General features: G+C 34.1%; 1 protein-coding gene across 1 annotated transcript in view; it reads right to left on the bottom strand.

The window, feature by feature from the left end:
• The window catches only part of LOC121732814 (growth factor receptor-bound protein 2), a 32,053-nt gene extending 20,384 nt beyond the window's left edge, over positions 1–11,669 (bottom strand). The window contains exons 1-3 of the mRNA XM_042122807.1: positions 11,379–11,669; positions 11,196–11,293; positions 10,967–11,086 (exon numbers count right to left, since the gene is read on the bottom strand). Coding sequence (XP_041978741.1) covers positions 10,967–11,086; positions 11,196–11,293; positions 11,379–11,456 — 296 coding nt within the window. The 5' untranslated portion in view covers positions 11,457–11,669. The remainder of the gene's footprint in view (positions 1–10,966; positions 11,087–11,195; positions 11,294–11,378) is intronic.
• Positions 11,670–12,255: the final 586 nt, after the last annotated feature.

Raw genomic sequence — 12,255 nt, 5'->3', positions numbered from 1 at the left:
GAGATACTTTGAGTCCCTGAAAAGGAAATAGGATACTTTTTATCCTGGAAACATGTACGGTTCCCGCGCGATGAATAACTTTTGGCGCGATGGAGTTGCGGGCGTCATTTGGTATGATTTTTAAATGAAATAAGGGTTCCGTTTTTTGCCATTTGACAACGGAACCCTAAAAATATATTTATTTCATAAACCTTCCAAGAACACGTCACGTTTATATTGTTAAAATATAAAACATGGACTTTCTGCGAAACGCCCATAAATTCATGTTTTCCAGGATTTTGTTAATTTACGAAACCCTTATTATTTTCAGTGGATTTTGTATATTCAATTATTGTAAAATTAAGCTGCTTATTATCAGCTTATGTTTTAAACGTATTTAAAGTAGCACGGCGAAAATCTACAGAGAATAGCAACACAAAGAGATAAAGATATTAATACTTTAGGGCAGTGTTTTTCAACCTTTTTATAAAGGTGAAAAAAAAACTCTTTCAGAACTGCTACTTTCGCATTGAACTCTAATATAAGAACCCTTACCATCCCTTAAATTATTATCAATTATCACGTCTTTACATTACTTCAACAAGATTGCGGTATGTGGAATATAACAGGACACAATATGCCTACACAAACGAAATAAACAAACAAATTCGTCACAAACACGTCATACACAAATATACATAAATGGGCACACCCGCGAGAAATTGTACGAGCCCAATATAGTAGCAATACTTGGGCCGATATGATTCATAGGCGAGGAACAGGTTTCGTTGGGTGTAGGCTGAATCAGACGGCTAAGAAACGGGAAACGGACAAGCGTATTTTTTAAATGAAATAAGGGTGCAAACGGGTCACCCGATGGAAAGCAACTTCCGTCGCCCATGGACACTCGCAGCATCAGAAGAGCTGCAGGTGCGTTGCCGGCCTTTTAAGAGGGAATAGGATAATTGGGGAGGGTAGGGATGGGAAGGGAATAGGGGAGGGTAGGGAAGGGAATAGGGCCTACCCTATTTGATTGGGCCTCCGGTAAACTCACTCACTCGGCGAAACACAGCGCTAGCGCTGTTTCACGCCGGTTTTCTGTGAGAACGTGGTATTTCTCCGGTCGAGCCGGCCCATTCGTGCCGAAGCATGGCTCTCCCACGTATAAATGTGTCGAGCTACGCACTCACGGGTTCTGTAGCTAAGGAGAACCCGTAGTTTATTACTAGAAAACGGGGCTAAACAGAGAGATTATTTAGACAACGTTATTCTAGATAGTTCCGTTTTCTATAACGACTACTTCAGCATCTATTAAAATCGTCAAGTGTGATCTTTAGGTAGATTTCCATAGGAATGTGTGACCGATGCCTACAGGGTATAACAATTAACAACCATGGCAACGTCATGCCCGTTTTCATCAACCATTGAGGTCCTAAGAACTTAGAAAACACCTAGGTTTTGTTAAAAACGTATTAGTCTAAGGCTGGTCAAAATTTTGACAGCCAACCAATCACAGAGCCTGAACCGTGTCTTGAGACCGAGATGCATCTTGAGTACTGACTATTTACACCAGCCTAACTCTCCAGAGTTTTATCTGTATACGTGACCCTAAAAGACATATTTTATCATTAGGAGGCTGTTAGTAAAAACGTGCATAATAGTGTCTTAACTCTTAACTGAAATGAGATAAAGGAATGATGTAAATTGGAAAAAGGATTTCCGTTGTTGGTAACCCTAGAAACGAGCTAGCTTTCTGTACGGTTTAATTTCTATGTGAAACCAGACTGGACTATGCTCGAAATGGCAAATTAATTACTGGTATGGCTGTGAAACACATGCCATAGTAATGTTATCCGGTTAATGAGATGAAAACATTATTTCATATACTCTATCTCTATATTTAAAAGAAGTAAGAAAAATTGAAAATGTTGCCCTAATAATAATAAACTAGCTATTTGACCGAGCTTCGCTCGGTATTCGATAAAACACGAATAAAATTATATTTTCTAAAAATGATTCCTAGCTAGATCGATTTATCGCCCACGAAACCTCCTATATACTAAATTTCATGAAAATTGTTGGAGCCGATTCCGAGATTCCAATTATATATACCTATATGTTACGCTCAAAGACCGAAATCGCTCAATGAGCGAAAAAAGGGCTCACAACGCGTTGTGGTAATAGTGAAACGGCCACGACGCGTTCTGGCAATCACAAAAAGACCATAACGCGAAATTCGTGTCGTGGCTGATATGCTATTCATTTTTCTTGATTTGTTCTTGATTGATTAATCATTCATAGGTAAGGAAGATTATACATTTTGAATTACCACGCGTACTACAAAATATTTTTTCTTTTACTAAATCACTACATAACGTGTTTATCATTATTATTTATAAAATATCCATAATTCCATACTATACGTACTAATATTATTACTGTATGTCTGGCGCAACGTAGTTGCGGGCATCAACCAGTACTATATTTAAATTATATAAATAAAAATAAAACTAAATTTTTATAATTTATTAAGATCAGATTACCTTATATTAAAAAAATAATAATACCGGCCGTTTTCATTAGAGCCACGACGCGAATTTCGCGTCGTGGCTGTTTCACTGTGGCCACAACGCGTTGTGAGCCATTTTTTCGCTCATTGAGCGATTTTGGTCTTTGAGCGTAACATATACAAGAATTGCTCATTTAAAGATATAAGATAGGTTCAGTAGTATTCAATGGGCCACAAAAAGTGTGAAAATTACCGGGCCATGGCAGAACAATGTTTGGGAAGCACTGGCTTACATTATGCAAAATTTAAACAATTTATCAGAACTATAACATACACAACTATAAACACTAGTTCATAGTTTAATTAAGAGCCCTGAGTTCAGCTTTCTTCCCCCATTAGCAAACGCGTTACTTGAATAAATGAAGACATGAGTGGATGAAGTGGGTAACTGATATTTTACAACATAAGAGCAATTATTCATGTTTTCCCTTATAATTTAAACAAACCTTGTAACTTGCCCACTTTATCATCTAGCTCACTGGTTCTCAACCAGTGGTACGCAGGAGTCAAAATTGGGTTCGCGTTCAAGTTTTTAAATAATTCTAGAACTAAGAATAGCCGACCTCGTGAAGAACATGCAAGCCCAGAAGCCACATTAATACTAAAATACCAAAATTTTCTTTTACATATTATGTACTTAAATTATTTTTCAGTTTTTTTAGTCCCACTCCCTCCATAGTGTTTAACGTAACAGGGGTCAACGAAAAAATTTAAAAGAGGTCCATGACCAAGAAAAAGTTGGGAACCTCTAAATTCTTTAGGTGCATAGAATACACATTTTGTTTCATTTCAAATCATTTTCCCAGCCCTAAAGCATCCGTTTATGCAAAAAACATCAGTTCTCAAATTGTTTAAGTTACCCACTTTACCCACTCACGTCTTCAAATACGTGCTAATCGCGGATATCTGTGATTGCTCATATTCCCCTATTGGGGTGGCATTTTGCAATCGTGCTATTCTGCTAGACATTTTCAAGTAAGTAAGCGTTACGAGCAAGTAGCAACTGAGGTTCCATTGTTGATTCAAAATGTCTGCATTGGATACTTGAATGCAATGGGCAGATTTGACGAAATTTTGAGCAGATACCTATAGAGGTGTAGAGAACGGAAAAATGTAGGTTTGAGCGCTTTTAAACGCTAAAATATTACTATTTCTTGAAAGATTTTTGGGACGAACATACGGGCAATATGACAATAATTAAATGTAAAAAAATATTATAGTACTTAATAGAAATTATACGATTAAATTATATTAAGTACGGTACTTGTAAAATTTCCTAAATGCGCCTTAAATTCTCAAGTTTACATTATTACAAGCATTTTGAGAACCTCTTAACTTAGATGGCTTCTAAATAGGTACTGTCACTAATTACCTAAATTATTAATAGAAAATGATTTTACAACAATTCCTTGAAAACAACGATAATAAGAATAAATTCCAATTAGCACAGCTTAGAAGTTAGAACTACGAGAAGGTTACATTACTTTATTGCCTTTCTTCCATTATGTAAATTTTATAACCGGTTATCAGTACCCAATATCCATGTTTACTTGTTTAGCTATGCTGCATACAGAGAAGTTTAATGATCACTCAACTTTAATTTAATGAACAGTTTGACAGAAATTTGCATGGAGTGTTTAGAGTTTGTTTTTTGCATAAAATCAAGAGTCAAGACATGTCTATGTAAAAATATGTCGATCGTGGGAATCGCAGACACAACAGATTTTCAATTGTTATGCGACAGCCGGGTGCCGCTTGGCGATTGATGGGAGTAATCATACAATTTGAGTACGGCCATTATAGTTACAATTAGGATTAAAACTAAGGACACCATAGACAAAAAAGTATTAACACATGTAAACACAGCGGGGCAGACGTAATCATTTTATTTAGCGAAACGCGACAAAAATAGTCACTCGCTTGGAAGCGCATAGCTGCATACACGAGAATCTTAATTAACGCTGAATCCATACTAATTTTATAAATGCCAATGTGTATCTGTCTGTTACTTGAACGACCAATTTTATTAAAATTTAGTTTAAAGTGAGTTGAAGATAGAATCAAGAAAGACCTTGGATGGGACATTTTTTGTCTCTGAAAAATGTATGGTGCCCGCGAGATAAACGAATTTGGGCACAACGACTAAACAGGCAGCCGGCATATTTAGACTTAAAAGAACCGGGAAGAAAAATATTATACAGCGTAAAATTGTAAAAATCTAATTTGTAACGGCGAGGCTCTGTAATAAATTTTGGGAAGGTAGACGAATTAAGAAATTTCCTTTTCAGACATACGTATTAAGTATATGAATTAGCTAAAGGCACGCTTAAACATAATGAATAGGGAATATTACGCAGAGGGCACCACTAGCACATACATTAAACAATCTTTTTTATGCGCAGGGGAAACCCATCATGGGTGCCACGGGTTGGGGATACGTCTCAGTTAGCTGAAGCACCCCGGGGTTATGTGAGACTCTCACTCACTAAAACCACCTGCGGTTCGCCTTCAGCCGTATAAAGGAGGGATGTTCCTGATCTAACATACACAGGACTCCCTCCACACACACAGTACAGTAAACAACCTGACCGAATGTTGCACAGGTCCTATCAGAATATTGACAGAAACTGGTGCTGCCTCTAGCGTGAAAATATTGAAACAGCCTATTGCTGAGACAAACAAAACGCAAGGCGAGATGTCTGGCAGTTTTCGAGAGAGAAATACTTTCTCTATCTTTCATAATTCAATCATCATTCGCGACGGAGACGTTTTCTGGTCGCGATAGATCCGATATGTATATAAAACAAAAATAATAATCTATTGTCCAGAGTCTAAGGCCGGTATAAATAGTCAGTACTCAAGATGCATCTCGGTCTCAAGACACGGTTCAGGCTCTGTGATTGGTTGGCTGTCAAAATTTGGACCAATCATAGAGGCGAACCGCGTCTTGAGACCGAGATGCATCTTGAGTACTGACTATTTATACCGATTACCGGCCTAAGGTTGGGCTGCACCAAAGGCGTGGTTAAAGTTAAAGTTATGGTTATAGTTAAGGCTAATTTAACTTTAGCCTTATCTTTGACCACAGAATTTGACAGAAGACGTTGCTGGTCCGACAAACCTTTATAAGGACGTGGGCGGGGGCGCTGCTGGTAAAGGAGAACTGTCAAAAATGGTGTTTTTGTATGATGACAGCGTTTGTTCCTTTTTTCGCCACGTGCATTTAAAGCCTTGTCAAGCTCTATGGTTATAGTTAAATATGGCGTCTTGATGGCGTCCATTTTTAACTTTAACCAAAGGTTTGACATTTTGCATTGTAGTTATAGTTAAAGTTACAGTTATAGTTAAATTAAGTTGGTGCAACCCACCCTTAACTAGCATAGAAATCACATCTCTATGTGTGTGGTTATGTGGTCTTGAATCAACATCTATCTTTCTATTCGTCTTCTATCTTTGAATTTCCAATTTTATTAGTCTCTAAAATTAGCCAAATCGGTTCAGAATATTGACGTTTTGGCTAATTTTAACCTTGAGGTATTCGTGGAACTTGGAAGTCTAGGGAAGGTTAATATTAGGAAGAAAGTGAAACAAAGTTCAGGACATCTAGTAATATTAAAATTATTCCATTGATGACACCAGTCAATGAATTTTAACCAATCATATAATCTTCATATTAAAACCCAACAGAAGAGTACGGGAAGTATTTGCAAACAACTTTCGCCTTTCCTTTGACACAAGACAATGCGATGTGAACGAGAGATGAGTCATGTGCGAAAGTATTTTTTATCGGCCAATTTACTCGCCAATAGAATAGTTTCAGGTCATATCTCGTCTTATTTACTTCAATTTAGTTCCGCGCGAGCTCCGAGATATTAGGGGCGACTCATTTGCGATCGATCGTTTCGATCCATCGCAATAAAATAAAAGAAAATAGCCATGGTAGGGTTGATGAAACAAATCCTGGGATATTATAGAATATATTCTATAATATCCCAGGAAGTTTAACAGGAAAGTTTAACCCATGCAATTTCTACATAAATAGCTAGTTCATTATTTAAAATGTTAGTACACCATCTTGCGTTAACTTAAAAATGACCGACAGCTGTAAGACACACTTTATGAATCTTAAATTATTAACATTCCCTTGCCTATATATTTTAGAAAGTATAACATTCATAAAATGTAATATACATGAATTTGAGTTTTTTAAAAGTCACCGGAATTGCCACAATATATGTCACCCTAGTAGCAAAACTGCGTTACTAAACAAGAGCTACCTAAGTATGGCGATCCGTATGTATAATAAGCTACCAAAGATGTTTTAAAGATAAATAATATACAACAATTTAAAAACAAAGTCAAGGCAGTTTTGTTAGAAAAAGCTTATTACGATGTCAGAGATTTTTTAGCTGATAATGCAATTGTAGTGGAATAATTACATGAATGACAAATAAATTAATTAGATAATTGTAAAGTTATAAAAAATTTGTATTTTATGATGACATAATATTAATAAATTAATTAAATAAATAAATGAAATTGATAAATGTATTGAATATTGATGACTTAGATTATGATTACTATTATTATTAATAACTATTGACATTTGAACTCGTAAAAAAAACACAAATTGACATATTGTATAACATTTTTATACTTAAATATTTATTTAAAAAAAGGAATGTTAAGAAAATGTAAAAATAAGATTGACAGACTATACCTATAAAATTTGCACGCCACCCTAAGGCAAAATAAGAGAACTTCAATACCTCTATAACACCATATTGTACCTTATTTCAGCAAATAAATGATTTTGATTTGATTTGATTTGACTTTCATAATAACCATAACTTTGTATATTGTCGTAGGATGATTTGATAAATCTGATTATCGCGAAAATTCTAGGGACTTCGCGAAAAAACGGATAATTATAATTAGACAATGGTGATTACATTTTTCAACCTTACTGACAAAAGGTCGTGTTTTCGCGAAAACGCGAGTCGCCTTAGTAAGATTGCGAAACGAATCGTTAGTTATTATCGAAAAAAATCACTGATTGGTAGGTTTAAGCGCCCCACAGCAACATCTCCTCTGATTGGTTGAAGACTTGACGTTTTAAATGTCAATTCATTGTCACGCGTTGTTTTGTATGTCGCTGTTTTTGTAAGCGAGCTAGCAGTTTTTGATATATTTTAACGTTTTTAAAATTGCAGTGGTTCTTGAAAAATTGTGCGGAGAGTTATCTAAAAGTGTGTCTATAAATACAAAATGACTGTTACAAGTGAAATTAGTGCTGAAAGTTCAACAGAACTAGAAACTAATTCTGAGGTTATGGTTGAGATGAGAAAAAGGTTAAATAAAAAGTAAAGTTTTTATGAAGAGGCATTGTCATTTCTTACCCTTTATAATTCTATGGTGTAATACCTCAAAGATACATAGGAAAAGATAGTAACCAATCAGAATAAGAGTTGGCCAGTAAGCAAAAATCAAGCCAATCAGTGTTAAGAATGTGCAATGTTACTAAGGCATCTCGCGTTTTCCCAAAAAACCTAACTTGTCTTAGAAAAATTGAAAAACATAAACAGCATTATCTAATTATCCCTGTTTCCGCGAAATCCCTTTTTATAATTAAAATTTAATATTAAGAGGCCGGGTGCCTTCGAAATTTTCATACATACGTAATACCAAAATTTCTCATACGAAAATATTTAACATGTTTGAGTTATTTTTTCCAGCTTAAAATAGTAATTACCTAGGTTCCTGCACAAAAATTTACTACAAAATATTTAAACACTAAAAAATATTTTTTAGTGTTTAAATATTTTGTAGTAAATTTACCATGAAATATTTAAACACTAAAAAAATATATAAATAAATAGTAAATTTACTACAAAATATTTAAATACTCACTAAAAAATATTTTTTAGTTTAAATATTTTGTAGTAAATTTACTATTTATTTATATATTTTTAGTGTTTGAATATTTTGTAGTAAGTAAATGTTTGTGCAGGAATCTAGGTTATTATAATTTTTAAGCTGAAAAATAACTCAAACATGTTAAATATTTTCGTATGAAAAAATGATTTTGGTTACATGTAATATGTATGAGAATTTCGATCTCGGCCACGGCCTCTTAATAGTACTACAATATCATTGTTGGAGTACCAATACCCCCCAACTTAAATTTTTAAAGATATCAACTTAAAAATCAATATCTCCTATATTATAATATCTCCTAAATAAAATAAGTATTTTTGTAAATTTATTAGAAAATAGGAAAATTCTGTAAATGAAACCTAAGAAGTTTAACATTTTCTCCTGATGTAAAATAAACACACTACGGCATACCTACCGTTAGGAAATATTGGCACTTCAACACTGATATATCTTGAGAACTTACATGACAATAGGCTTGATGACTATTTTTTTTTTCTTATTGGAAATTGAAAGACCCTTAAAAAATAGGAACATTGCTGAAAGAATGACTCTGATAGCTTAAAAATTCACCAAGATATGACAATTCATTCATCTCATAAAATAGACCTGCCCGAAACGCTCCATACAAAGTGCTACGAAAGACTGACGTCTCTCTTTCGTAGTTTGTACGCATCGGGTGAGAACTTTGCTCGGTAGGTATATTAAATACTGCGTTTATGAAAGTAGTTTCATAACAAAAGTTGCTTTTAATTGCATAAGTTATCAATTGGTATACAAATATTAAGAAATTTAATTGACAAAAAAATCGACGTGATTATCTAACTTTGAAGGCGCATAACAAAAAAAATAAAAATGCTATTGAGCTGTAATTTTGGAAACACTTATTTTTCACCGTGATTTCTTTATTTTATTAACAAAATTCGCTAATCTTTGACTTTGTCATCATCCCTATTTCTTGTATTTTTGGTAAAAATTATTCTACTTAATTTCTATTTTTCTAGACAGTAGTAACTTTAAAATATGAGAAACTGACTGACAGAGACAATCCACTGTAGTCAGTTCAGAAAAATTCACTTTAGAATTATTTTATGATAAGAGTTAAAATGAAGGAACAGCAGAGGTAAGGCTCGGATTCACACCCGGTTTGCTGATAGGTCTGTCAAATCATTTTCAAAGTCAACACGACTATTTACTGTCTTTCGTGCACAATGATCAAGGCTTGACAAGCATTACGGGAATCCAAAATGGCGGCTGACATAATATGATTCTAAAGTTAGATGGCCATGGGGCTATTGTGACCCGCGTAAAGCTGAGTTCAAAAGTTGGCAATACCTTATGTAATTTTTTGTTTTGTGAGAAGTTTTGACTTTTCTAAGGGCCTCCAAAATTATGTATATTTTTATATGGGGCCCAGCCAAGGCACGCTTCGCTCCTGTCTAACAGACAACAGCCATGTCAACTGACATGCTGATCAAATTAACTAACCATGCTTCTAGCAACCCAATTGGTACTTGACAAGAGATTTAAAAGGCAATTAGTTAATTTTAGCCTGATCAGTCTATTAGAAACCGGGGGTATATCTATCAAATTATTACTCCGTGGTAAGATGAGAGCAGTTAGTAGACTGGGCTATCTAGTTTGGCAGTCTTACATAATTTGATCCACTAAACTGGACAACAGACACAATTCATAAATAACCAAGAAAAGGAGATATTGATACAAAGTAAAGGTAAAATATTGTGTATAAGATTTTGTCAAAGATTTTAGACCAAAAAAGTCCAGTGAGAAACTGCAATAAATTTTGTCAATTGGATATCGATAAAATTTATTGCACTTTCTCACTGAGTTGTATTGTCTTTCTCTGCTTATTTCACAAAAATATTAAGATTCTATCATCCAATGCATATTAGGTAAATGTCTTGGTTGGCTGTAATATCAGTCAAGACATATTTAACCAAAGAAACACTTACACTGTCCGCTGCTCAGATAATAAACTTATTTTTCCAATAACACTCACTTATCTTGTGAGTCATTGTAAATTGACAAATTATCTTCTCAGTTCAAATACTTCTTGTCATCTTGAACTCAATATTCCCAATGTGACTCAGACAGTATTGAACATTCTCTTTACTTTGATTTGAATTAAAAATAGCTATTGTTCCTATGTCACTTTACTGGTTTTTACAGTTTTTTTTTATGTTTGTCCTGCTATGGACTGTAGTAGTATAATGTAGAAAATACTTGTTATAGACCTTATAAACTTCTAGTGAAAGTTGTTATTACAATAACATATTTTTTTAGGTACATCCAAAATAAAAACAACACACAAACAATACTCACTACTAGCTAGGAATTGATAACAATTTTGTAATTTTAAAATTATAGTGACAGATCTAGGAGAGAAGGTCCAAGAAGACCTACAAATTACAATAATCCAACAGTTATCAGACAACAACAGTGAGAATAAGTAAAATTACTTACTTGACTGATAACGAGAAGTCTCCCGGGCTTGATTCACTGATCCTTATAAGAAATCCACCTTCTGGTTTATTTGCTAACAACTTTTCGGCGTCTGCTCTTGTAATCCTACCGTAGTACCAGCTAAAAATAAAAAATATATACATACAAATCTCAGCACACTTTGACCATTTTGACATTTGTGATAAAAGTATGAAATATGTTTGGAGGATGTTTGCAATGGAGTACTCACCTGTGACTTTTCATCTGAATATAATTACTAGGGATAAGTCCTTCTTTGCCGTCTAGTTCAGCCCTGTACCAGTTCATATCGTCCTCCATATTAAGTATCTGCAATAACAAAGATTCTAGAAGAAAACTGTCATCGAACACCTATACATGATATTTACGTGAATTTGCCACACTGTTATCTTACTTTAAGAACTTGGTTCTTCTTAAAACTGAGTTCATCATCAGCGGTCGCATTAAAATCGTGTTTTGCTACAGCCTCCATGTTCAAATTAGGCACTTCACTCTAATGTCAATGATATATTAAAACGACTATATTCAACACTTTATCACTCGCGAACAATGTCAAGGCATAAAAATAATCATAGTGATTTCAGTAATAATTTATCTAAAACAATTTTCAATTACAACACGTAAGTAAATTTTTTCGCTATGAATATACATCAGTCACTCGTATTCATTGGACATTTGCTTGTTTAGGGTTGTCCAATTCAAGTTCTAGGTGTTACTAGTTGACAGAAATTGTTTATCGATATCGATAACATTGATTTTAATAATAATATGGAAATCGTTAATCGAATACGAATTACGAACTAGCTAAAAGCCGAGCTTTGTGAGGGAGGGTTGTCACATAGCTCGCGAGTCGCGAGTCGCGTCGTCACACCATGATTCCATAAGTGACTGATGCTGACACATCTACTTAAAAAAAACTTTGACTGACTGATGATTTAAACACATCTATAACATATAAATATAAATTAATATGTTAAAACTTAAAGCACAAATCAATATAGGCGTGATAGTTTTTCCATAAAGTGTATCACAAAATGTATAGGTTCAAGGTTGTGGGATATACTAGAGCTCGCTTCGCTCGCCCTTATAAATATTGTTCATCATAATGATATCAAATATAATATTATATTAAAAGTGTTCTATATTATTATTATAATCTTTTGTAATTCCATTTACGTAAAATCTAAAAACGACCAGTCTGTTGCACAAAGCCCAACCTAAGTCTTGTTTCAAATATTTAAATGATTACCGTACTCAATAGTCAATACTCA

The sequence above is a fragment of the Aricia agestis genome, chromosome 12, assembly GCF_905147365.1.
Source record: "Aricia agestis chromosome 12, ilAriAges1.1, whole genome shotgun sequence".
NCBI classification, from domain to species: Eukaryota; Metazoa; Arthropoda; class Insecta; order Lepidoptera; family Lycaenidae; genus Aricia; species Aricia agestis.
The sequence above is the reverse complement of the archived record's forward strand: the minus strand, read 5'-3'. Positions and strand labels throughout refer to the sequence as shown.